At 29.0% G+C, this 26,793-nt stretch overlaps 1 protein-coding gene across 1 annotated transcript in view; it reads left to right on the forward strand.

Annotated features, from left to right (window-relative positions):
* Positions 1-26,341, forward strand: part of LOC142331368 (protein 5NUC-like) — a 75,833-nt gene extending 49,492 nt beyond the window's left edge. Inside the window, exons 5-10 of the mRNA XM_075377219.1 lie at positions 688-888; positions 2,993-3,156; positions 11,849-11,945; positions 18,369-18,530; positions 21,423-21,626; positions 24,845-26,341. Coding sequence (XP_075233334.1) covers positions 688-888; positions 2,993-3,156; positions 11,849-11,945; positions 18,369-18,530; positions 21,423-21,626; positions 24,845-24,954 — 938 coding nt within the window. The 3' untranslated portion in view covers positions 24,955-26,341. The remainder of the gene's footprint in view (positions 1-687; positions 889-2,992; positions 3,157-11,848; positions 11,946-18,368; positions 18,531-21,422; positions 21,627-24,844) is intronic.
* The last annotated feature ends 452 nt before the right edge of the window (positions 26,342-26,793 follow it).

Consider the following 26,793-nt stretch of genomic DNA (forward strand, 5'->3'; position numbering starts at 1 on the left):
TAGGAATTCACGTGCTAATAAACCCCAATGTGGTGGCATTCTATCTTGTTGGAATATGATTTCAGGTTGTAACTCTTCAAGTTGAGGGTAAACAAACCCTTCTTCCATATAGATATTCGCGTTAACTGTCGTTTCCGCAAAAAGAAAAAGGTCCAATCACACGATCGTGAAGCAATCCGCACGAACATTAATTTTTGAGCTGACTAATAAAGTCAAGTGTAACATGTGGGTTCTTTGATCTCCACATTCGTACATTCCATGCGTTTACTTTTCCAGACGCGTGAAATCTAATCTCATCTGTTCTCAGACGAAGCTACATCGTTACTTTTTTAAGGTAATAATCATTTTCAATTTTTGGGTCATCATTTCCACAGCAAATTCCTTTCTAGCAATGTGATCTTGTGGTGTAAAATGCAGTAATATTTTTAATTTAAAGGATGTAATTTTAATATCTTCTTCAAAATATCGTACATGGTAGATCGCAGAAGATTTAACTCGTGCGCTGCAGTCCGAGTTAACATCCCAGGGCTGCGAAAAAAAGACTGACAAATACTCTTACCTTTTTTTTTTAATAAGACACCAAAGTTGATGAGATAATTCTTGAACACCCGTATAATTTTACTATAGTCTGATATATATATTTTTTTTAAAATATATTTTTAATTATAATTTTTTTTTTTTTTTTAGGAAAAGATCATCCGGATACAGAAAACCCGGTTGGTTATTATCCAACAATAGTGACACAATCATCAGGTAGAAAAGTTCCAGTTGTTCAAGCATATGCTTACACAAAATATCTTGGATATTTGTTAATTGATTTTAAAGATGATGGTGAAATGATATATACTGAAGGAAATCCAATACTTCTTAACCATAAATATGAACAAGGTTATTAAATACGTAGAATTTTTCATTTTTATTTAATAATATCTTTTTTTAAATTAAAAATTGGAATATTAACCAAGAATATTACAATAAATATTTACTCTCAAGAAGGAAGCGGGTTAGGATAACTGGTTTATAATACAATTGGGTATTCAGTATTCTATAAAAGTGTTGGAGTGGGTAAGGGAAAACTGACCATGTTCTAAGGTGGTATTGTTTTTAATGGAAACAATATTTTTGATCTGGTCAGTGAAATGTCGTTATCAATGTTGGGTACTTTCCATTACGGAAAAAAGTTCTGGTACAGGAATGGAGTAGTGGAAAAAGGCTTAGATCTATTCCAGATAGCAGATGTCAACAGTTTTAATTATATATATATATATATATATATATATATATATATAAAAGAAATAAAATCTCAAATAGGTCTTTCAACAGAATTTGAGAAATTTTGTTCAGTAACTCCTTAATATAATCTGGTGTAGTGTGTATATTCTCGAACCGCTACGAAGACTTTGCTTTTTTCTCCAGTAGAAGTTCAAAATTAACGGGCTGCCTTTGCTTGATATTAGATGCTTATCATGCATATCAGGGGCTCCTGCCACAATTTTTTTTTAGCCTCTGGGACTACCGTTACGTCTTACTTCAGAAGATGAGGTGAAATGACAATTTTGTAGCGCGTGAAATTGCCATGCCTATCCGGGATTTGAATCCAAAACCAACTTAAATACAACTCATAAATATAGTATACAATTCATAAATACAGCTCATAAATACTTTGTAGCTCACCAAGCTAGTCTATTGGTTAACTCGTCATCGCAAATCAATTGTTTAACAACTGATTTTCAAACTCGAAGGTAATAAGGTTCAATTCCTAGTAAAAGTTAGACGCTTTTATACGGATTTGAACTCTAGACAATGGATACCTGTACACATTGGTGTTATTTTTATAATTTTTTTTTAACCTCCGGGACCACCCTTAGGTATTACTTCAAAGGATGAGATGAATAATTTGTAGCGAGTATGAAAATGCCATTCCTGACCCTGATTCGAACCCGAAACCTCTGGATGAAAGGTCGAGACGCTACCACTCGCGCCACGGAGGCCGGAGTATATTGGTGGTTTTTTTTTTCTGATTAACCTCTGGGGCCGCAGTTAAGCATTACTGTACAGAGGATGAGATGAATGATTTGTAGCGTGTGTGAAAAATGCCATGCCTGACCGGGATTCGAACCCGGGACCTCCGGGTGAAAGGCCGAGACGCTACCTCAGGAGACGCTACGTCTCAGGAATAGTCGGCCTGAATTTGTTCAAGACTGGCCCCTCTTTTTTATACACATGTCATCCTCATCTCACTGAGCCGAGGGGAGATGCTTATTGTTCACTAGTAGAACAGATTAACACTTACACATTAGGAAAATAGATAAATTACGAGTATAGATCTCGTGTATTACAATCATATATAGAAAAATTGATATTATAATATAATTTTTATTAGTTTTATTTTCTTTGCTGGAAGAATTAATTCAACTCAGAAGCTTATAGGGAAATTTATACGTAGGCATATTGAAATGGAATTTTTTGCGTATGAAAAATACCACGATTGATCGGGATTTGAACCGAGATGAAAGATGAAAATTTGAACCGACTTAATATTATTTCTACACTACATTTGTGATTACTATCTGTAGTTGTTTCAGATATCTTTTAGTTTCCCTAAATTCATTATTAATTTTTTTTAATTTCAATTTAAGAATTTAATTTGCAAATTTAACCTTCTAATATAAAAAAAAAAATAATTAAATTAGGTACTATAAATATGGGTTTGATAAATTGATAAATTCTAGTGACTTTTGTTTCAAACTGATCCAATTCTTATTGTAATTATTCAGTACCTAAAAAAACGCATGTTGATTGGATTCTCTGACGTGACGTTAGTCTGAATCATTATAATAACCGAAAAAACACATCAGAATATTTTAATAATCCATTTAGAATTCATAATATTAATATAGTTAATAAAAAAAAAAAAAAAAAATATATATATATATATATAATAATTTGCTCTATATATAACTGATCAATTTATTTTTGATTATTTTTACAGCTCCAGAAGTCCAATATGAATTGGAATACTGGCGTGAAAAAGTTGAAGAAAAAACTAGAGAAAAAATAGGAGTATCTAAAGTACAATTAGATGGTGATAATTTTTATTGTAGACTACGTGAGTGTAATTTAGGAAATTTAGTAACAGATGCAATTATTGATTACGTGAGTAATTTTTATTTCAGAATCGTAAATTAATAATAATTTAATAGATAAAAAAATAAATATTGAACAAGGTATGAAACTAATTAGTTTTATCTTGAGGATAATTTCATCTGGAAAAAACAAATATATTCATGTAAATAATATTTACAACATGATTTTGTACTAAAAATAATTAAATAATTTTTTCTAAAATTATATTGTATTTTCCATATCTGGCAAATGCAAATTACACTCAAGAGAACCTTTTTCGTACAAAAAATTACAGTATGATATTTATAAGTATTCTATAAAGAAAAGTGTAGGATAATTTCAGAAGGTTCATAATTCTGATAATATTTTTTCTTTTTTCTTTTAAGTTACTAAGCTACAGAATATTTCTTTCACATTGTGAAAAATGTTCATTTTAGAAGAAATCAAACATCTGTATGACTCAATCAATTTAAAAGAGATCAGTAAGCTCCTGGCGTTTTTTAAAAACATTTCCGACCCTTAAACTTCACCAAATCGATCGATAATCTTTTTTTTATTCCATAGAGAATTTTCTAATCAGGGTTTCATTGTTATGTTTTCCCACATAAATCCACTGAAAAATCTTTAAAAAAAATTATGGTATTTTTATTGATTACTTTAAGATTATTTAATCATTTTCATTTTTGTTTAGTATTAAATATTTATAGCATAATAATACATAGCCTAATTTTCTTCTGATGTCTGATATACATATATATTTAAACACCTAGTCATGTTTGTGAATCTGTCACTCTGTGAACAGTTATCCTCTGTGAACAGAGTCATTCTGTGAACTTCAATTCTGAGTGAATATAGGTTTTATACCTGGAAAAAGCATACGACTGTTAACGAAATGTTTCAGCATTACAAGATGTGGCCGTTTTAATAGCTAGCAGTAAGAACCAGAGTATCTTCTTTGCCGATGATTAATGTATCCAAACCGTTGATCAAATTGAATTCGAAGAACACATGCAATATATGAAATTAAATTTTCTACACAAAAGCTCTTTTTGTCTTTTTCGGATATCTATATATTTTGGCCAATCACATCGCGACTAGCTGCACCTATTTCCGGTTACTTGACTAAAAAAACAAAATAAAAAAATAAAAAAAAAGAAACGAAATATGGTCACTCGTAGTGTTTATCGGTGACGATAAAGACCGAGAAAAATTCTTTTTTATCTGTACAAAGGATTGTTTCTCGAGTTAACAAGTTATAAGTACTATTTTTTAAGATGGGACGACTTTCGATTTCTCTGAAATCCGAATATTTTAGATCCCTCAAAGTTTCGACTCCTATGCTGTCCGAATTGCAACTCTGATGAAATTACAATATATTGATAGTTTTTATTAATAGAACAGACTTTAATTGTTATTTATCAGTGTTATTTTTACAAGTATGAGGAAAGTGAACAAAACGGGGAGTCAGGGATTGGAATCCTTTGGCTAGAAAAGAAGGTCGGGCGAAGTGAGCCCTTACCGACTTGTGCGAAAAATCTTTCTTAAATATAAACAAAACCTAGTTAAAAACAAAATTATAACCAATAATTAACTATACCTAAATTTATAGCTGATGTTAAAAAATCAAAATTCACAAAATTGAATATTTTGTGTAAATAAAAACCGAAATCGGTTTTTAATTAATTTTTTTCGAATTTTCAAAGAAAAGTATGGTATTACTTTTGGTCACACGATGGGATTAGGGTGTGAAATTGAATTTTCTTTACGTTTTAAGGTTTGAGGAGTACGAAAATACTATTCAATTAAAATGTAATTTCCTTATATATATATATATATATATATATATATATATATATATATATATATATATATAGTCTATGCCTAAGTATAACATTTGTGCTCGATAATCTCTTCAAAACTACTTGATAAATTTTACTGAAATTTAAATAAGCTTTAATATTGTACGTGTGAAAATTTCATGAAAATTGATTGAGTCGTTCCTGAGTGAAATTCTATTTAATGTCGACAATAGACAACATAACCTCAATTTGAGGTATTTTTTCTGTCACATAGTGGGGTTTAGAGTGAAAATTAATTTTCTTTAAGTTTTGAGGTATGTGGATTATGAAATCATCATTCGTACATAAAATTCTCTGTTTCTAAACTCAAAAATAACATTCATATATAAAATTTTGTTGTTCAAAAATTTCCTAAAGTATAGAACTAATTTCATTAAAACTTATATATGCTGCAGTAGTTTATGTGAAGTTGAGCATGTGAAAATTTTATGAAGATTGGTTGAGTCGTTCTTGAGTTACGCTCAATTTAATATCAACAACAGACAAAATAACCTCAACATAACCTCAAATTGAGGTTATGTTGACTGTATAATGATGTATTTTTCATACGCGCTTATACAATAAGCCAGAGTGGGTAAGTGTGTTTAAACTTGATGCATTTGTATACGGTCTACACGTCATTTTTAATTATTTCAACAAATTACAGAATATATATTTTAATATTGGACAAAAAAAAAATGATACCACTTTTAGTTTTCTAATTTATATATGTTTTGAATATTTCTTGCGCAAAAAAAATTATACAATAAAAATAAAAAAAGCTGGTTTACTTATGTAAGAAATAGAATTTTTTCTATCGATTGTAATGAAAGGAACTTGTTTATTATTCGACCAATGTGTATGTTATTATTATTGCTTATTTTTATCTTTACGTATACTCAAGGTTTGTTCTTAATCAAACGGATGGAATAATTGATTATTATTTTTTTTTTAATTCATAGAGGAAATTTCTCTGGTGCTTTCGTTAAAAGAGGTTTCCACACATACTTTTACAGGAAAAGTAATTGTCTGTTACGCAATAAATTTTAACATTATTTTGATTCATTATTGACTGGTATTACATTGTTATAAAATTATAATAATTTTTATATACTGTTATATATATATATATATATTCGTATAAATAATAATTTTACATTTCAAATATTTTTTTAGATATGTTATATGGTAAACTTGAACGGAAATAATACATATTTTTAAAATCCCCCAGACGGTCTTATCTGAAACTAGAAACTTTTTACGTAGTTTCTTTGCATTATTTTCTTTTATTACAATGGTTCTTAACATTTGCATTTCTTAGAAAACTTTATTCAAATGAGTAGCGGTTTCAACTGGGCTAATACTAGAAAAAAAAAAAAAAATTAAAATGTGTAAAATAAATTTAAAGAACTTTCTAATGCTTTCCCCAAATTAAAAACAAAAATCAATCTTTAATTTGGCGTTGTCTTATAAAAGTGGAAAATTAAAAATAACAGAAAAAAAATTCTTATCTTTACTCCTTTTTTTAATTAAGTCGAACTTAAATTTAAAGTTGATTTTATTAAAATACTCCTAAAAAATTTAAAGAAGCTGTAAACGTTAAAGTACTTACTATTTATAGTTTATATTTTGTATGTGTGCTCATATATAATACCGAGGAAATATGATAAATAGATATCCTTAAAACATTTACATTTTTATTATTTCTAGTTTTTGAATTTGTTTGAAAGATGTCTCTTTTATTAAAAACCTTTTCTCTATCAAAGACAATATTTCTGAAAAGGTTTATAGAGATGAAGAAAAGAACAAAATTGAAATAATGTCATCAAGAAATAGATAATATCAGTAATAATTCATACAGTCTAAAGGAAAGCTGCTGTATTTTAATATTATAGAAAGCTTGCAATATTATGAAGTAAGAAGGAATGAATATAATTTTTATAATCATAGAAGTGGGTGTTAAAAGAGGAAGAAAAAGGCATAGACCTAAAACCAGACGAATGGATTTTATAAAAAAAAGTTTTTTAAATAGAAGGATATTAACAAAGAGGGATGCTAAGTACAAATAGTAATAAATAAAAATATTGAAAGATCTTGAAATCATACAAATTTGGGATAAAATAGAAAGTAAGAACAAAAAAAAAACTAATAATACATTTTATTTAAAAGAACTCAGTAACAAATACGGATAAAAAAATGTTATATTTGTTATACGTATTTGTATACGTATATTTGTTTTATGTCTCGTAATAAATTAAATTTAGTACTTTCCACAAAAAAAGAAAAAAAAACAGTCCGGATTATATCAATTACATGACTGGGAAAAGGTTAAAAAAGAAAAAACTACTTCAATCTAGTCATTTTCTTTTGATGAAATATCAGTTTAATTAAAATATTATTTCATAACAAAATTCAAGAAAAAAAATCCAAAGAATCAGACGTACAAATAAGGAAACCTTTCATAAAATAAAAGTGAGTTCTGTTAGTATCAAACATAACTTACTTTTTAATAATTTAAAAGAAATTTCAAACATGTGTGTGTGTGTGCGTGTGTGTGTGCGTGTGTGTGTGTGTATGTGTGTGTGTGTGTGTGTGTGCGTGCGTGCGTGTGTGTGTGTGTGTGTGTGTGTGTGTGTGTGTGTGTGTGTGTGTGTGTGTGTGTGTGTGTGTGTGTGTGTGTGTGTGTGTGTGTGTGTGTGTGTGTGTGTGTGTGTGTAGGGTTTGTGAAGAAATATAACCTGAGCAATAGGAAAACTAGAAAGCTAAAACATACAAGCTGTTCAAATTTAATAATAATCTGGAAAATGTTGAAAATTAAAGATGATATATTCTAATGACGAGTTTTTAATTAACGAAAAAGAGAGAAGTTTATTGGAAAAACTTACAAAACTTACGAGCAATATAGAAAAGTATTCAGAGTGAGTTAAATTAATAAAAAAAAAGGAGCAGAAAGGGAAAAACTATTACGAAAGACAAAGAAATGTGCAGGTGATACGGTAAACAAAACTGAAAATAAATAGAACTTTTATCTCAAAGATTATTTAGGTTAGAAATATATTTAGGTTATATATATATATATATATATATATATATATATATTGATTTTATTATCAATTAAATTGATGATAAATTTAAAAAAAAACATTACTAAAAAAAAGCTACACACTAACCTTAATTGAAATCGATTCAGTAATGAAAATACCATGAGATATTATTTCTAACTAGTTGTTGATGACCGAGTAGCAACAAAAACAGCCTGAGGGAAGAAAGTCCTCTAACTTCACCTCACCAAACACCCACCATCCTTTTATTAATACTTACAATTATATCCCAGCCAGAACATGCGAATCCCTCTGGAAACGGGAGCGCATTGCTTCTTCCAAACACTAACGCCGAAAGGACTTCGGGGGTCGGAATGAAGTGGAATCACGCCGGAGGAACGAAGCTCATGAGCGCCTAGTCTTACACGATCAGTCCCGGTCAACAACTTCTCACCGGTTTAAAGGATCGCAAATAACAATTCCGTCCATAAATAAACAAAATAACTATAACTGTTTATAAATAAATAAATAAATAATGACCCGCCCGATAAAGACACAGCAGCAAGGGACAGTCGTTCAGGTTCTGTGATTAGTAGGGGGATACAAAACTCTCCCGCTATTCTTGCGTTCCGTTCCTTATATTTTTGTTTTTCAGTTTTTTTTGATAAATTTGTGTAAAGATCAAATAGTTAATAATTTATTATAAATAGCAATAGAAGCATAATAATAAATCCCATTCTCTTATACTAATATATTGTGTTGAGTTAAACGAAAATAGTTTTGTTTTGATACCCACCGAGTTGGTCTAGTGGTTAACGCGTCTTCCCAAATCAGCTGATTTGGAAGTCGAGAGTTACAGCGTTCAAGTCCTACTAAAGCCAGTTAGTTTTACACGGATTTGAATATTAGATCATGGATACCGGTGTTCTTTGGTGGTTGGGTTTCAATTAACCACACATCACAGGAATGGTCGAACTGAGAATGTACAAGACTACAGTACTTCATTTACACTCATACATATCATCCTCATTCATTCTCTGAAGAATTATCTAAACGGTAGTTACCGGAGGCTAAACAGGAAAAAGAAAGAAAAGTTTTGTTCTGATAGAGGTGGATATTGTAATCTAAAAAAAAAATAAGTGGTTATTGTTTTCAGAAAAGATTACATACATAAATATAAATATTAAAAAAATATTACAACACAGATTATTTGTATTTTTTATTTATTCATTTAAATAATATTTCCTCTTTATTTTTTTTTTTATAGAAGGAAAGATAACTTACTCCAGAATATAAATTCAAGTATGAAAAAAAATTAAAACTAGAATTTTAATAATATTAAAAGGGTTTTAAGATTGGTTTAGTTATAACATAGGATTTAATGTAAATTGGACAGATTTGTTACAATTGAAGGAAGAAATTGCGAAATCAGCGTTTTCTCTATTCAGATTGTAAATTATGTATAGGATGTCGGATTTGTAAGAATTGATTTGAAGAATACAGTTAGTTACATGATCAAAGAAAAAGAATACATTACAATTCACTTCTGTTCAGTTGAAGAGGGAAAATTTAGAAAATTCTTTTAACGTTCCTATTATGCAAATAGTGAAGAAATATTAGCTAAGTGATTTTCAAAGACACATTATTTTCTACCCAGTCCTAATAGTAAAGCTACATTAGCTACCTTTAATACTTTCTATAACGTAATCATTTGAGAAATTTTTTGAAAGTCAAATTACTATATATTCTTCTTTTAAATTAAATTTTACGTAAAAAAACTACTGAAAAATATGACAAAGATAGAACCTTCATTGCTATTTTTTACAGACAATACGAAAAAGTAAAGAATTAAATGTATCTGAAAAATACGGAATTAAAATGATTAACTTTACGTCTCTCGTAGTAATTTTTAGTCACTCGCCTGTTGGATTTTATCAAATATAATTTTTTTCATTATGTAATTTTTTTATTCCATTTTTGTTAGATTTTTCATTATTATTAAGGGAGGGAAGGGATTCTGGAGTCGCAATTAGGAAATCTTCAGGAGTCCCTTCATAAGTTGTCCTAGGGCAAACTTCTGTGATGTATTTAACAGTTTGATTTTCACTACACTCGCAAAGGGGTATCGGTGTTTTACACCATTTATACAAGAAATAGGCGCACCTTCTGAGAATACTAATGATAAATAAAAATTAAACCCTGTTCATTTTGTAAAACTATCAGTGTATAGTAATTTTTTCAGAATAACAGTTTCGTCAGTAAAGTAACTACTAATTAGTTTTTCGATTTCTCCTTGCGGCTTCGCACGCAAAATACATAATCAGAATTACAAACATAAATACCATCAAAATGTAACTAAATCTCATAAAGACTGGTTTAATAGCTGTAGCATAAAACGATAAAAATATAAAAAGCAACTTACGTTTTTTACCCCATAAAATATTAAAACTTAAAAAAAATCCGGAAAAAGAATAATAAATATTCATCTGAAGAGTATTTTCAAGCTCAAATCTACTTAATATCTCGTTTAGTATAGCCGGAAATGGGTAAAATTTGCAACCATTGTTCGAAATTGTTTTACCTAAGAAATCTAGAAACAAATTTTTAGATATTCACATGAAGATTACGTACGAACACTAATAATATTGTTGATATCTTCATTTGTTACAGTGAAATTCGAAAAATAGTAAAAATTTAATTTAACCTCATTTTTAACCTTTAAACAGAATCTCAAAAAATATAGAAAGTAGTTTTTAGATATTCACATGAAAATTACACTCACCAAAAATCAACTCGATATCTTAATTTGGTACTAAGAAATTTAAAAAAAAATTACATTTCATTGTTATTCCATTTAACCCTTGGTATCTGAAAAAATCCTTTTTACACTGTAAGAAGAACGCGTATATAAATTTTCATAAATTTACCTTCTCTAGTTTTTTCAAGGCGTTGATTATGAATCACTCACGACATGTTCTTTTATATGTTTATAAATATGAGTACATCACAAATTTTGTATTTATTTTAGTAAATCTATTTGCTCTGTTACACAACTTCTGACAACTATTACATAAATGTATTATAAACTTGACACCAACTTTTATATGTTTATAAATATGAGTACATCACAAATTTTGTATTTATTTTAGTAAATCTATTTGCTCTGTTACACAACTTCTGACAACTATTACATAAATGTTTTATAAACTTGACACCATCAGAATATGATAGTTAAGATAAAGTTGGAGCAGCGAACACACATCCTACCCACCTGGTCTAGAGTGTAACAAGCTACAAGTATATACTTATAAATGATTTCATGTAGATGTGTGTATATGATGTCAGGAAACCAAAACAGGATGCATCTTAATGGACTCAGATTCGATAAAAGTGCATGTAGATATTGCGAAATTTTCTGAATATTTTACGGATAAATTTTTGCTTAGATAAAAAAGAATTTATCCAATACATTTTTTTTTTTTTTATAATAGAGTTACATTGTTTTTGATCAGGGATCAACGTAGTTTCTTACTTTTATATTAAAATTTTACTTCATGTCTTAACCAATTCCATATAATGAATTCAAAACGTTAAATAATAACAAAAGAATTTAAAAAAAATTGATTCAAGGAGAGAATTTTTCAAAAAGATATTACCTTATATTTTTATTTATTTTTATAAAATAGGTCAAATAAAAATAATAAAAAAATATTTTTATATTAATTAATTGCATACTATTTTATAATAGTAATAATAATAATAATAATAATAATAATAATAATAATAATAATAAAAATAACGCTACATTTTATTTAACTTATATTTTTACCATTTTTATTTTAGAATGCAAAATTATATAACGGTGAAAAAGGATGGACAGATGCTCCAATTAGTATGATTTCTAGTGGTGCCATTAGAAAATCGGTTGAACTAGAAGAGGGTAAGCGTTGTTTCTTTTTTAATTAAAAATTTTTACTAATTTTTTCGTTTTAAATTGTCTATTTTAATTTTTTTTTAATATTTTTATATTATGAAAATTTCAATTAATTTTTGATCTTCAGGTTCATTTTTTGTGTTTATTTTATAACAACGTATATGGTTTATTTATTTATTTTCATTCATATTGCAATCTTTTTAACAAATTAATAATTGTAATAAACATATTTTTTTTTTTAACAATGCTAACTGTATCACTTCCCTAAAAGGACTAAAGCAAGTACTTATAGGAATGTAATAATGTACGACTAAAATTACTTTAGGGTATTGTATAAATCCTATATGAGAGCATAAAATACGTTAACTTCATTAAATTAAAAGAAAAACATAAAAGAACGAAAAAAAATAACAGGGGATAAGAAAACAAAATGAAGAGTCGTAATCTGGTTCAGATCAACGAAGTCCACGATTAAATTAAATTACAAATACTGTTGAAGCTTCTGCTCATCGAATTCTCAACGCTTGATAAATAATATTTTTAAATTAATTTGAATTTTTTCATCTCAGCTTTAGATAAAAAAAATGTCAGGTAAGGTATTAAATATTTTTGATGCGAGATACGAGGTAATGTTTCTGACTAGCAAAGTCTTCATTTTTTGTTTAACCACACAATTTATTTATTTTTCCGACTTGTAATTTTATCGTAGTTAAAAAAAATATTGATTTTGACATTTGAAAAAATGAAACAGACCAGTTTTATCTAATAATAAGTACTTTTAAATGTTTATATAATTCCAATTTGGAATATACATATAACTAAAGGAGGATGTGCTGGTGTTTCATTAAGGTCCTAGTAATCTCATATAAAATATCTCTCTCGTTTCTGTTTAGCCTCCGGAACCACCGTAAAATATTACTTTATAGAATGAATAAGGATGATATGTATGAATGTAAATGAAGTGTAGTCTCAGGTCGACCATTTGTGATATGTGTGGTTAATTGAAATCCAGCCACCAAAGAACATCGGTATCCGAGATCTAGTATTCAAATCCGTATAAAAGTAACTGCCTTTACTAGGACTTGAACGCTAGAACTTTCGAATTCAAAATCAACTGATCTGCGATGATGAGTTCACCACTAGACCAGCCCCGTGGGTGATATAAAATATCTAGCAGGTATCTACAGAATCCATAATGAGAAAAAGTGGAGAGAAGATAAGAAAAGGAACATATTTCATAATAAAAATGTGTTACAATTCCGCGCAGTTCAAAAATTTTTAATATTTTACTAAATTATACAATTTTAAATACTCTCCATCTGTTGCACGGATAACACCAAGATGATAGCTGAGTTCTTCTACAACGCGTTGTGACAGTCTTCTGCAACAGAAGTTATTGCAGCTGATTTTTTTTCAGCAAATCCAAATTAGCAGGTAATAATGGAACATAAACACTTTGATTCACATATCCTATAAGGGTTATACTTTTTGAGTTAGTTGTACATTTTCCTCTGAAGTATGGACTCTTCCCCTTAGATAAACAGCCCGATTCTTCAAATTAATTATCACAGGGACGAATGTTCTTAGCGGATGATGGATCGATCTTGAAACGCAACTGAACCGTTTTCACGGACTCATCTTGCTAAATTGTAGATCATAAAACGTCTTCAGTTGTATAGACGGCTTGCTGTTTACGACAGTTACTGTACGTTTGAGCTCTAGTACTGAAATCTGGCGGCAGGTATTTGAAACTCTAGGACGGATACTTTCAAATGGTGAAAATTTCATTACCGTGCATGGGTCAAAAGGTTTTGAAATCGGGTCATTCTTTTGGATTCACGCTGTATAATTCCAGCTTATATTTGTTTGTAACTTCGGCTGTTTCCCAGTGTAAAACAATGCAGTTAGGCTATGGTAATTTGTGTAGCATACTTTTGGAGACTTATATTTATTTATTGCGTGTATGTTGATTCTGTTTTGATCGAATTAATAACAAAAAAAGTGTGGAATTTTCCCGAAGGTTATAGACTTCAAAACGACCTTATAATCGACTGATTTCGTTACCTTCATTATTTATAATATTCTTCTTTTATTTCCTATCTTCTCATGCAAAATTCATATATTATCAAAATGAAAAAAAAATTATAATCCCGGTTTTCTTGACAGAGTGGAAAACTGTCTTTCTTTTATCCAGAAGATCTCGGGTTAATTTCAGCTTGTGATTTTTACTCGTTAAAAGTTTAATTATTAATTACCAACAGTAACTGTAGATGAAGTGATATCAATAGTTAATTGAATGAGTTAAAAAATATTTTATTGTAAAATTGAGCAGAAAATGTGTTAATGATACGTAAATTAAAATTTTTCCCATAATTAATCTCGTTTTTTTTTTTTAATTACTGTATTTGAAGAAAATATATTGGATTAAACTTTTCTGACAAAGTATAGTGAATTACTGATATATTTATAAAAACTGGAAAACTTCATTTTAATTAACTTGTACAGGACTAATCCATCCGAAAATGATAAATTATTTTGAGCTAGTACTATTATATTATCTCTTTCTTGGCTTAAACTCAAATTATATTAATTGCATATGAAAAATTTATAAATCTTTACACAACGTATAGACTAATTGAAGATGGTAACTTTAATGTATGTAATTCATTAAAAACCAATCTCTTTCAAACTAATAAAACATTATGGTGTTAAATTATTTAAATTTGATCTATTTTAATTTTATAAATAGGCTTAATTAAAATTATTTTTAAATTCTTAATTACTAATTTAAAAAAATAACAAAGAAACAAATAATTTAAGACATATGAGGTAATGTTGAAACACAAATATTTTTTTTTTTTTTGTCTTCAGTCATTTGACTGGTTTGATGCAGCTCTCCAAGATTCCCTATCTAGTGCTAGTCGTTTCATTTCAGTATACCCTCTACATCCTACATCCCTAACAATTTGTTTTACATATTCCAAACGTAGCCTGCCTACACAATTTTTTCCTTCTACCTGTCCTTCCAATATTAAAGTGATTATTCCAGGATTCCTTAGTATGTGGCCTATAAGTCTGTCTCTTCTTTTAACTATATTTTTCCAAATGCTTCTTTCTTCACCTATTTGTCGCAGTACCTCTTCATTTGTCACTTTATCCACCCATCTGATTTTTAACATTCTCCTATAGCACCACATTTCAAAAGCTTCTAATCTTTTCTTCTCAGATACTCCGATTGTCCAAGTTTCACCTCCATATAAAGCGACACTCCAAACATATACTTTCAAAAATCATTTCCTGACATTTAAATTAATTTTTGATGTAAACAAATTATATTTCTTACTGAAGGCTCGTTTCGCTTGTGCTATTCGGCATTTTATATCGCTCCTGCTTCGTCCATCTTTAGTAATTCTACTTCCCAAATAACAAAATTCTTCTATTTTTATTCTACGTTAATATTTCTACAAAAATATTAACGTAGAATAAAAATAAAAAAAAAATTACGTAGAACCCAGAACTAATGATCTTATTTGCAGGTACTGACGTATAAAAATTTATAAAAATGCTGAAATTTGTAGTACGAATATGAAAATATTTCATTTCATTGTGCATAATAAGCTAAATTACCACAGGGTGGTTCCAAGATAGTCGAATCAAAATCACAAGGACACTCGAATTTATTTTTATACTAAACTTAAATAACAGTTTTTCGCAGAAGATAATAATATTTTTCGATCGCATAGTAATTCATGATGAAACGTGGACTCATAATTTTGAAACGAAATCCAACCAGCAGAGTTTTCCCGTTAGGAAAAATTCTAAACTTACACCTACACGTTAGGTGGTAGAATAACACAAATGGTGTTTTAAGACTATAATGATTTGGAAGATCAACGTAAATTAACAGCGAATATTTATTAAGGCATTCTAGAAAATAGAGAAAACTCTGCAATAAGGAAAAAAGTCCTGATTCTTTCTCAAAAGGCGTAATTCTTCTGCATGGTAACTCCACCTTCCCTATACCGCGAGACGATATTCAACACAGCTCGGGAGGTGTTGCCAAATCCACCTTACATTCCCATTCTCGGACCACCACAGGTTTTTTGTTTGTTTTTCTCAAAAATTGTTTACATGCCACCAGATTAGCCAACAATGAAGGGATCAATAGTGAATGAACAAGAATGAATCAGACAGGAAGATGAACAATTATTTACTACTGGAATGAAATACTCACAGAAGTATGGGACACGTGCTTAAATGTAACCGGGAATTATGTAGCAAAGTAACGTTATTTCCGTTGACATCGAATAAATAATCATTTTATTAGCTATTTATCTCTATAATAATTAAAATAATGTCATAAATTATTATTTTCAGACAAAATAATCATTTTAAATGAGACTTAATATGAAAAAAAAACTTTGTTTTATGTTTTCCAAATAAGCTAATGAAAATTATTCTAGGATTTGTTAATTTTAATTATCTGTGATTATTACGAGTACATATACTTACTTATTACTTGGTAGGGAATTCTCAGTTGAAATTCAAATTAATATTTCGCTTTATTATGAAGAACAGAACTTCGTTTGAAATCTCAGAATTAATTAAGAGCGGATTATTGTTCAAATACTAAATGCTTTAATACTTGTCATAGATTTTATTTTAGTAAATTATAAAATCTTAAACATTTAATTTTCGTGAACTATATACCAACCTCTTATAATAAAGTCTTTAATGAACAACTAAAATATCATCATAAATTTCAAAAACTGTTGGTTTAAGATTACACCGATATCCGGAAAAAAATTTATATGTAAAATATTTTCAACAAATACCGTGCTAAAGAATTATTTAATTTTAATTAGCATGTGCTGAGCTTTAGAACGAAATGTAAAAAGATATACGTACAAAGGGAGATATTCTATATTATATATAGTATAAAAGGTTCATATAAAAAAAAAAAAACATTAAATTGTTCAAAAACACTAAATTTTTCAAAGGTATACCCGGTTAACATTTAATAATTATATTTTATCACCTGTCCTTAAAGACATAAATAGGAGATAAGACATGTATAGGAGATAAACTATTTTGCATTGGAAGGGTTAATTTATAATAAAAATAATTAGTAGAGAAATTCTTAAACGTTTTCTGTACAGCAACGAACAAAAATTTAAGCGTTAGTAGAATCAATTAAATTATTATAAATTTATTACAACCGTTACTGTAGGCTATTCTCTTGTGTGTAAGATCGTGAAACTTAAGGATTAAAAGGTCAAGAGTCAAGTGTTATCCAAGCTACTGAAATGACTTTCCAAAGATATTTTAAGGGAATACGTGTAGCAAATACTTTACTTCTCAATAAAGACTTGAAGTGAAATATATCTTTTTACAGAGTAAAATTAAAAAAAAAAAAACTTCTACGTAATGGAAGGGTATTAAGAATAATTTTTATTAAAAAGCTTATAATTATTCCCGGAAGGGAAAGAGAAAAACCGGGGAAATGAAACTGATTCAAATTACTTAAAATATTACGTAGAATTTAATTATATAATCAAAGCAAAATTAAATCATTGTGGATTCTGGATAACAATTTTCCAGTAGAAAAATTATTTAATTTTTTTGTATTTAATAAGGTGACGCCATTGACGCCAGGTGACAGATGACGCCATTTTTTTCTGGGCGCACAATTAAGTGTCGTTATCAGCGCCCGGACACAATATTACTATCGTAAACAATTAAAATTAACTTATAAATTAGACTGATGTAAAATTCCTAAATATACTATAATAAAAATCAAATACCGGAATATAACGGGCGGCCTTAAAAAATCACAAAACATTCGATAACGTCGTCTCAGTATTCCCTAACATATTTCGGAAGTTAGCACCTAGTTTATACTTCCGACGCAAAGCCGCATAACAGATACAATCCACGAGGATTCGGTGTATAGTTAGTTGGCAGTCGCAGCGAACACAAAACGGGTGCATAAGTCTGAATCATGAGAGATATTCATGAGTATGGACTATATGCAAACGGCAAATATTAACCTTCTCTCGACGGTTATTCCTGCATGAAGAGCTCCAAGGTGATATGGCGTACTTAATAGGACGATGTTTATTGTTCATGGTAGCATTCCATTTCACTTTGTCACTTATCAGGCACGATTCTTTTCAGAAAAAAGACGATTAGTGAAAAGAGGCTGAAAACAAGTCTCCTTTAAGTGAAGGATGACAGTGAAATTTGATAGAAAAGATTAATTTTTTTTTCTCATAATTTTTCGTCTTGTTTTCTATAAAATATTAAAGAAAATATTTTAAAATTCTTTAAAAATGCCACTTAAAATTAATTTATATTATATACAAATATTTTATATATATACATATATTTTTAAATAAAATTTATAATATATTATGACTTTTTTTAAAGATGTTATGACGCTTGGTGATATAATGACAGCTTTACCATACAATAATGAAATATATAAAATACAAATAAGAGGTCAAGATTTATTACAAGCTTTGGAATGGAATGTGGCTAAATATAACACATCACATAAAGGATGGTCTGGTTGTTTTTTACAAATATCAGGTAAATTATCTTTCTTATACATAAGTTGTGAGCTTACAAAATGATTTTCACAATATCAGTCAAATTATATCGGTCAAGTATATAACTTTGATTTAATTAAAGTTTGATTTAATACTTATTTTAAAAATTCTAAATTTAATGTTAATAATATAAATTATAATAAAAAATAGATATAAAAAAAAACTGACAGCACAGTTGAAGGATTTTCCCGTCACACGGCTATTTATAAATAAAATATAATTAATATATTAATGATATATTGAAAAAAAATCCTACATTATAATTACAAGATAATAATATTAACTTGAGATTAAAATAACGAATTTAAATATTAAAATCGTTTCAGCGCTCTTGAAACTGTATAAATTGATACCTCACATGATCGTATTTGTTACTTTTTGTACGAATCACAAAGTAGGAGTCAAAGTTCAATTTCATAAAAAATATTTTTTTAAAAGGGGTCTTGATTGCAATAAAAAAAGGGAAATAGGAAAGATGTTAAAAAATGCATGATTTTCTTTCGGTTCTGGTAGTTTGGTGGGGTTTGGGGCACCCATTTAATAAAATTTAATTTATATGAGCAATTAGACAACAATAGAAGAAATCACAATGAAAAATAACCATTATATAATCACAATAAAGCTTCAAAGTTTAGAACATTTTCTTTTTGGGGGGTGGTGCGATTTTGAAAAAACTTTTTTGTAAATATTATTATTTTTTAATTGTTAACAAATGCGCATAAGAAAAATATGATTTTAATCAGGCGAAATTTCGAGTTACTGCGGGTGACTTTGCTCTACAGCCTCACCCCCTCGATCTTTAAACTTGAAAATTTAACGGCACCAATGCCTCATATATAGACGAAGTAATCTGATCAAGTTTGGTCAAAATCGGTCCAGTAGTTCTTGAGATATAAGGTGATTTAGAGGCCAACACAGAAAACACATACACGTACATACGAATATCCAAAAAATTTCCATCCATTTTGGGGTTTTTGGGTTCCGTAGGTGTCAAAACTTAAAGATCCGGTGAAAACCGCATATGGTCAAATAGGACTTATTATCATACTTTCCCTTCCAGATCTGTAGCTCTTCTACAGCGCTATCTAGACGGGAAAATAAAAGGAAGGAAAATACTTCACTGTTCTAATCTTGACTATTCAAAAGTTCTTTTATGATTTTGGAATAGAATGGAATGCAAAGTTGGCGGGAGTTTATAGATTCTCCCTACGGATCGCAGAACCTGGACAGTGTCCCTTGCTGCTGGATGATTCTATCGGGCGTGTTTTTAAAGGTTTATTTTAAGTGACGGGTCTAATTTTTCAATTTTTGTCTTATTTTATATTTTGTGTTTTTAAGGACGGATTTAATTCATTCCAATCCGTTGTTAAACCAGCGTTATCGAACCCATTTAATGGGCCGACCGCGGAAGGCTAGGCTTATGAAACTTGTCCTCCCGAGGTAATTCCCCTTCCACTGAAGTCCTTTCGGTGCTAACGCTTCATAGGCTAGCAGGAATACGCCACAACAGGGCACTAACTATATGGAGGGAGCAATGCGCCCCCTTCTCCAGAGGGGTCGCAGTTGCTGATTTAATTTAATTTAATTGTAAGTTTTAAAGGAAAGGTTAAGAAGAAACTCTTCATCCACTTCTGTGATGGCTGCCTTTCAGGACGCATCTCTGCTGGGCTCTTTTCCGGACTCCTGTCCGTTATGTTGGGTCGAGTAGAGGGTCTTCCTTCTTCTTCATCTTCTTTTTCTTCTTCTCCTTCCGATGACCTCTTCGTTCTTCTTTGGCCTGCACTTTCCGAGAATTGGCAATAACCAAAGTTACATGCCATTTTTATGATTTTATCAGAGATTTTCAAAAAGATTTTGTTCATAAAAAAATTGTTAATAAATTATCTAAATTACGAAAATTTTATACCTCAATATCAGTAAATAATAAATTTGAATCCAAGAATTAACTTAAATCTAATTTTATTACAATTACCTAATTTTTTAATGTATTTTTGTAAAATTTAGTACGTATATTTTAATCAATAAATTATATATACATATTTGAATACTTTATTATTTTTTTATATTTTTTTTTTTTAGAAAAAGTAAATTTTATTTTTTACGTGATGTTTACAAAAAGAAAGAAGAATTATGAAAATGAAATTATACCATAAATTTTAATATAAATATATGTATCAGGTAGAATTAGAAAACTATTCGGTACTCAAAAAGGTTTTCCTTTTTTTTGAAGGCCTTTTAACAAGCCTAACCCTAGACTAGGTTTGATCTCCCACAGCGATCACTTTTTTTATTTGTTTAGATAGTCCACTTACATTAACTCTTTCCTTTTGTTGTACTAAGGAGGTCTTATTCCCTAAATGTAAACATAGGAATTGAGCAAAATTGACTACACACTTTAAGTCCGTCTAAAATACTGGAGAGGTTAGTAGACCTTGAAGGAGTAGTGGTATTATCTTGTCTGGATATCTTCAAGGACCTCGTTTCCGAACTGTTAAGGAGACTGTAAATAAGTTGACTAGTGGTCTAAGAGATTATTGTTGAAATAAATCCCTGTCTACTACACCCCATTCTTTACATGATCTAGTATACAGAACTATGACAAAATTTCACACGACTGGAAAGCTTTGTTTCCATTTAAATAAATCTACAAACTTTCGTAAAATTAACACTGATGTATTTTAAACATTTTAAATGTTCTTTTATTTTTATTGTAAAGCTAATATGTGTTATTTATATATATAGATTTACTAAAAGAATGTAACATTATTTAGACTGAGTGTTTTCATTTTCTATTCGTTTTGGATATTTAAAATTTTAGAATAAAAGTTTTTACAAAAGATAAAATAATAATTTTTTTTAAATTTTTTTTCAGGAATGCAAGTGACATATAATATTACCGAAGATCCAGGTAATAGAGTTGTTAGTATAAAATTGAGATGTGGTGCTTGTAAAGTTCCAAGATATACACCTCTTGTTACTACTAAAGTCTATACAGTTTTAACAAGTAAACTTATTGCTGAAGGTGGGGATGGATACACTATAATTAAACAAAAACGATTAGCTGCTAATCCTATTGGTAAGAATTTATAAATTTAAATTATGAGTAAAAATATATTACAATTTAGTATAGATGATGACTGTTTTGTTTTTGATAGAGATGTTTATTCTTCTAATCAATAAATATATTTTATTTATCAATAATATACGTTATTTAAAATAAAATCAAACTTATTTAATAATAAATAAATGTAAGAAAATAAGGTAAAGCTGTTTATTGACAATAAAATAAAAAAGATCACATGGTTGCACTAACAAGCGAAGTATATTGAATCGGGCGAAACTCCTTCACTATAAGACAGTTGTGCAGACAGTTGTGCTATCGGAGGGTCTGTACACATCAGAACTACCACAGTTAGAGCATCAGACATCACAGAAACAGAAGAAGTAGACGGAAGATACTTAGAAAACGTTTTTGAGCAGTACGCAGAGATGGCTTATGGATGAAGAGACCAACCAGGGAATTATATGAACGAACGGACATTCTCATAGACATGATAAAAAAGTGCAGAATTACATTCTACAGGCAGATAGAGTCAATGAATAACAACAGACTCAAGAAGAAGATCTATGATGTAGTGAACGGCTCAGTCAGGAAAACCAATTGGCATCCCGAAATAGAAGAGGACTTAAGACAAACAGGAATCAACAGAGAAATGATGGAGAAAGAAGAAAAGTTAGAAACAGAATTATGAACACAAAATTAGAAATGAAAGAAAAGAAGAAAAAGGAGCAAACTGGAAAGAACAAAGGAAACAGGAACACAGTCAAAGAATGTAAAATTTAGAGATTTTGGGAAGAGAAAAAAAGGAGAAAACAACTTAGGATCGCATAATCATGAAATATTCAAGTTTAAACACTGTCCTTAAGAGCAAAAATGAATAATAATAACAATAATAATAATAAGAAGAAGAAGAAACAGAGTTAGACGAGTCACTACAAAAATATTCTACCAAGAAAAGTCCCATCATATCCACTCGTCAAAAGAAAGATTCACGCTCCTGATAAAGGAAGGTGGAAGAGTAGAGAGTAGTACTCGATATTAAAAATCTATGCTACGGCCAGAACGAAAACTTAAGGGATTACTTCCATAGCAAGCAACACCCCTTCTATCAAGCCATCGTAGCGGCATACGCCATTAAACCTAGCCAACAGGACTAACAACGTAGAACACAAGAAAGAGAACAATGCAGATAAAATTCTAGATTGGGGAAGGAAAGAGCTGCTTGGGAGATATAGGCACCGTCTAGACTAGGAAGGAGTCGACAAAGCAGCTTCAAACAATTGGCTTGTGCAAACATAGTTACATTCCGAGACGGAGGAGTTTATATGTAGCATACATGATCAAGTAGTAGCAACAAGAAATTTTAAGAAATTTATTCTTAAAGAAAATATCAACAAATTTAGGCTATGTATGTAACACAATGAAAGAATAGACCATATAATCACTGGTTGTTTGATTCTAGTTCCGACGGAGTACACCAGGAGGCACAATAACGTAGCAAAAATTGTACACGTACAACTCTGCAATAGATACAAGTTAGAGTTTCAAAATAGGCCCTATTGTACTAATGAGCCAGCCTCCTTTTTGGAGAACAACAACGCAAAACTTTTCTGGAACCAAGGAATTGTAACAGCAAAACCAATCACTTGTAATAAGCCAGATATAGTAGTAGTGACAAAATGGATAAACTAACCGACTTAATAGATGTAGCCATCCCATCAAGTAACAAAAACATTAAACACAATGAGAAGCTGCAGAAATATACAGATGTTGCTTTTGAAATTAAAGAAATGTGGAATAAAAAAGAAGTTTATATAATCCCGATAATTATATCTGCGGAGGGAATAATACCATCTACTTTGCACAGCAGTCTTGAAAAACTGAAGATCCAGTGGAAGACCTTCGCGCTAATGCAAAGGAGCGTATAATTGACACCTGCCATTTGCCCGGAAGGCACTTAGTCAACAGTAGCAAGCCTAATCTCGTTGGTATAAATTACTCCGAGTTTAGGAAATGTCACCGGCAAAAGAAAAAGCTGTGAAAGTGTGGGTTGATGATGATGATGATAATAATAATAGTAATAGTAATAATAATAATAATAATAATAATAAATGTATTTTTAATAAAGAAGGTAAAAATATCAACTAATTTTTTTTCAAACGAATAGTGTAGTAGGTGCGTTCTATAATAATTACTAATCAAAACTACAAGAGGTAATAAAGTCACGATTGACTATACTTGTTTCTATCGTAAAATTAAATGCTGATAGATTACAGCATTTAATTTAAAAAAAAAAAAAAAAAACAAAATGTAAGAGATATTGTTTAATATAACATAAATGCAATTCCCTGATGATTCGAAAAGGTACATGAAGACAAACAAGTATATATATATATTTAGAAGAAAAAATAATAATTGCCGTACAAACTCTTCCAGTAGAACAAAATATGATAGGTTAACAATTATTGAAAGTAGAAACCAATATGTTATTTAATCTTCTTTTCAACGAAAACAAATAATCACTTGTTGGAAGAGATAAAACATTCTTAGAAATGTTTTTCAATAATTGAGGGGGAAATAACAGAGAGTGAGCTCCCAAGAGGATTAAGGAAACAGGAGAGAGAAAATGAGAGAATTAAATTGTTTTCTTTATTATTTAATGCATCCCATTTTTCTTAAAACCTACGTAAGATAGAGGTCTGGGATTACTTTTATTTAATTTCTTAGATAAAAAACCATAAGTAAACACCAAATTTACTCCTCAATTTTTATCCCAAGAATTTTAGTACGGTTTAATTTCACAGAGGGAGCAGAAAGCAGAACTAAATGTTTCGTGAGCCGAAATTCGCTAACGAATCGTTACTTGACCTACGTTTATATGAACTTTTTTTCTTATTTTTAGCTATAGAATCATCTCCCGAGAAATTGCCGTGAAATTTGGAATCATTATGTATATTTAAGATAATCAATGAAAAATCACTTTAATAATTAATTATTATATCAATTTATGGTATATGGTGATTTGATTTTATCAAAATTATTCTAAAAAATTTTCAACTAATAATAAATTGTAATGCCGTATAATTTATTATTTTCTACTTTCGTTATCATTTTTCAACAGTAAAGGAATATGGCCAGTACCAACAATAGGCTGATTTAAGTAAATTATTTAATTTAAACAACTTAACGTAATATATTCTATGATTAATTAATAGATAAAAGTTTTCTTTCAGGTGTGACTGATACAAAAGCTATAATGGAATATGTAATACATAAATCACCTATATATCCTGAGGTATCAGGAAGAATTACGATTTTAGGAGGAGAAAATGAGAATTATTAAAATATGTTTAATTATTAAATTAAGTATTTTTATTATTATAAGAGATTATTAATATTTTTTTTTTTTTAATTTTTATAATAGTAAATATTAATATCATTAAAAACTTTTATTATGTACTGATATTAAACGGAAAGAATATGTAAAGATATCTAAAAGAGGTAATAAAAAATAAACGTAAAACTATTACGCATTGCTAACGCTTTCTAATATCCAATACTAAAAATAAAAAGTGTTAGAGTGAAACATTAAAAATAGCAGAGGATATAATTTAACGATTTTTAAAAAACAAATTATATAATTTATTCAATTTAATGATATAATAAAAAATAAAAATTTTACATTGTTATTAAGGAGCAATTTTATCTGAATATTGTGTGATCTAACAGAAAAAATGTCCGAAGTTAAATAAATAATAAAATACTACTATTTTTATGAAAATAGTTTTATTACTCAATTTTTATTATTTAACATAAGTGTTTTAAAGTATTGATAAGAGTTATTGTGTAGAGAGAGTGCAAAGGTGTGTATGGTATAAATTAATAGGCAGGTTAATATTAAAATTAGAATCAAAATGATTGGCGTTGGTAGAGATCACTGTGTAACATATCAGAATTTTATTCTGCTTTCGACTGGCAAATTGACTACTGCGCATCTAAACTTTAAGATAGCTTTGATTTTCTGTACTTAGTTTTATTGCACTATTTTTTTTCTCTCATTACCGGCCACTGCAGGACCAAGTTTAACAGTTAATTCCTGGCTGATCTCCTATTCTTCCAACTTAATTTTCAAACTATATTGTTCCTTCCTTTTTGGCGGATCATTTTTTACTGCTACACTCTTTGGTTCAATTCTGAAAACCTTCACAAACTTGAATCTTCTTCCTAAATGTTATATTTACCTTACATCTGTTGGATTTATCTCTGCAATGACGAGATATTTTTTCACCTGAGGAAACCACTTAATTTACGTTTTGTTTCTATCGGTCTTCTTGAAAATCCTTTTTGTCAATCTCTTTTCATCCATTCTAGTCAAGTGCGCTAAAAAGGTCAATTTTCTTTTTTTAATGGCATCTGTGATACGGTAGTAGAGTTCTTCGTTCTTCTGTAATCTCCAACCCTCATCGGTTTTCCAGTATCCGAGTATCTTTCTTAGTATTTTCCACTCAGCTAATTTAATTTATCGATTTCTCCTTGATTTAGAGTTATACATTATATCCGACTAGACCTGACCATTGTGGTATAATGTCGAATCTTTCCCATCCTCTTTTTTTATATACATTTTTTTAAAGGCCTTCTGTAGTTTATTTATTCTAGCTTTATTTGCCTCGCTAGCTACCCCATTTGATTTTTATTACTTCGCCAAGATATCTGAACTTACCCGTCTTCCTAATATTTTTAAACCTATTTGAATATACATTAAATATATGTAACAGTATAACAGAAAAAAACTTTGATTAGCTTTTCGTAGATTTACGTACTGTAATTAATATAATCATAAATGTATAATATTACAAATAATTAAGTAATTATATATATTTTTTTATAAGTAATATTATTTTATTTTTTAAGCCTGTTATTTTTCATATTCTTTTTCCTCATGTACAATAGATAATTCATAAACTGATTTACGCTAATTAATGGAAATAAAGCAATTTAATTTTCATTAATTGAGAGGAACAAGGAAAACAAATTAAAATGTCAGTAGAATTTTCTATAATTAAATTATTCTAAGGAATTTAAAAAAAATATAACATAATCAGGTATTAAATATTGAAATATGTGAATATAATATATTAAAAATTATATAGTTTTGCTATTTTATGGTAATATTATAAAAGTC

This window comes from Lycorma delicatula, chromosome 10 (genome assembly GCF_047948215.1).
Source record: "Lycorma delicatula isolate Av1 chromosome 10, ASM4794821v1, whole genome shotgun sequence".
NCBI classification, from domain to species: domain Eukaryota; kingdom Metazoa; phylum Arthropoda; class Insecta; order Hemiptera; family Fulgoridae; genus Lycorma; species Lycorma delicatula.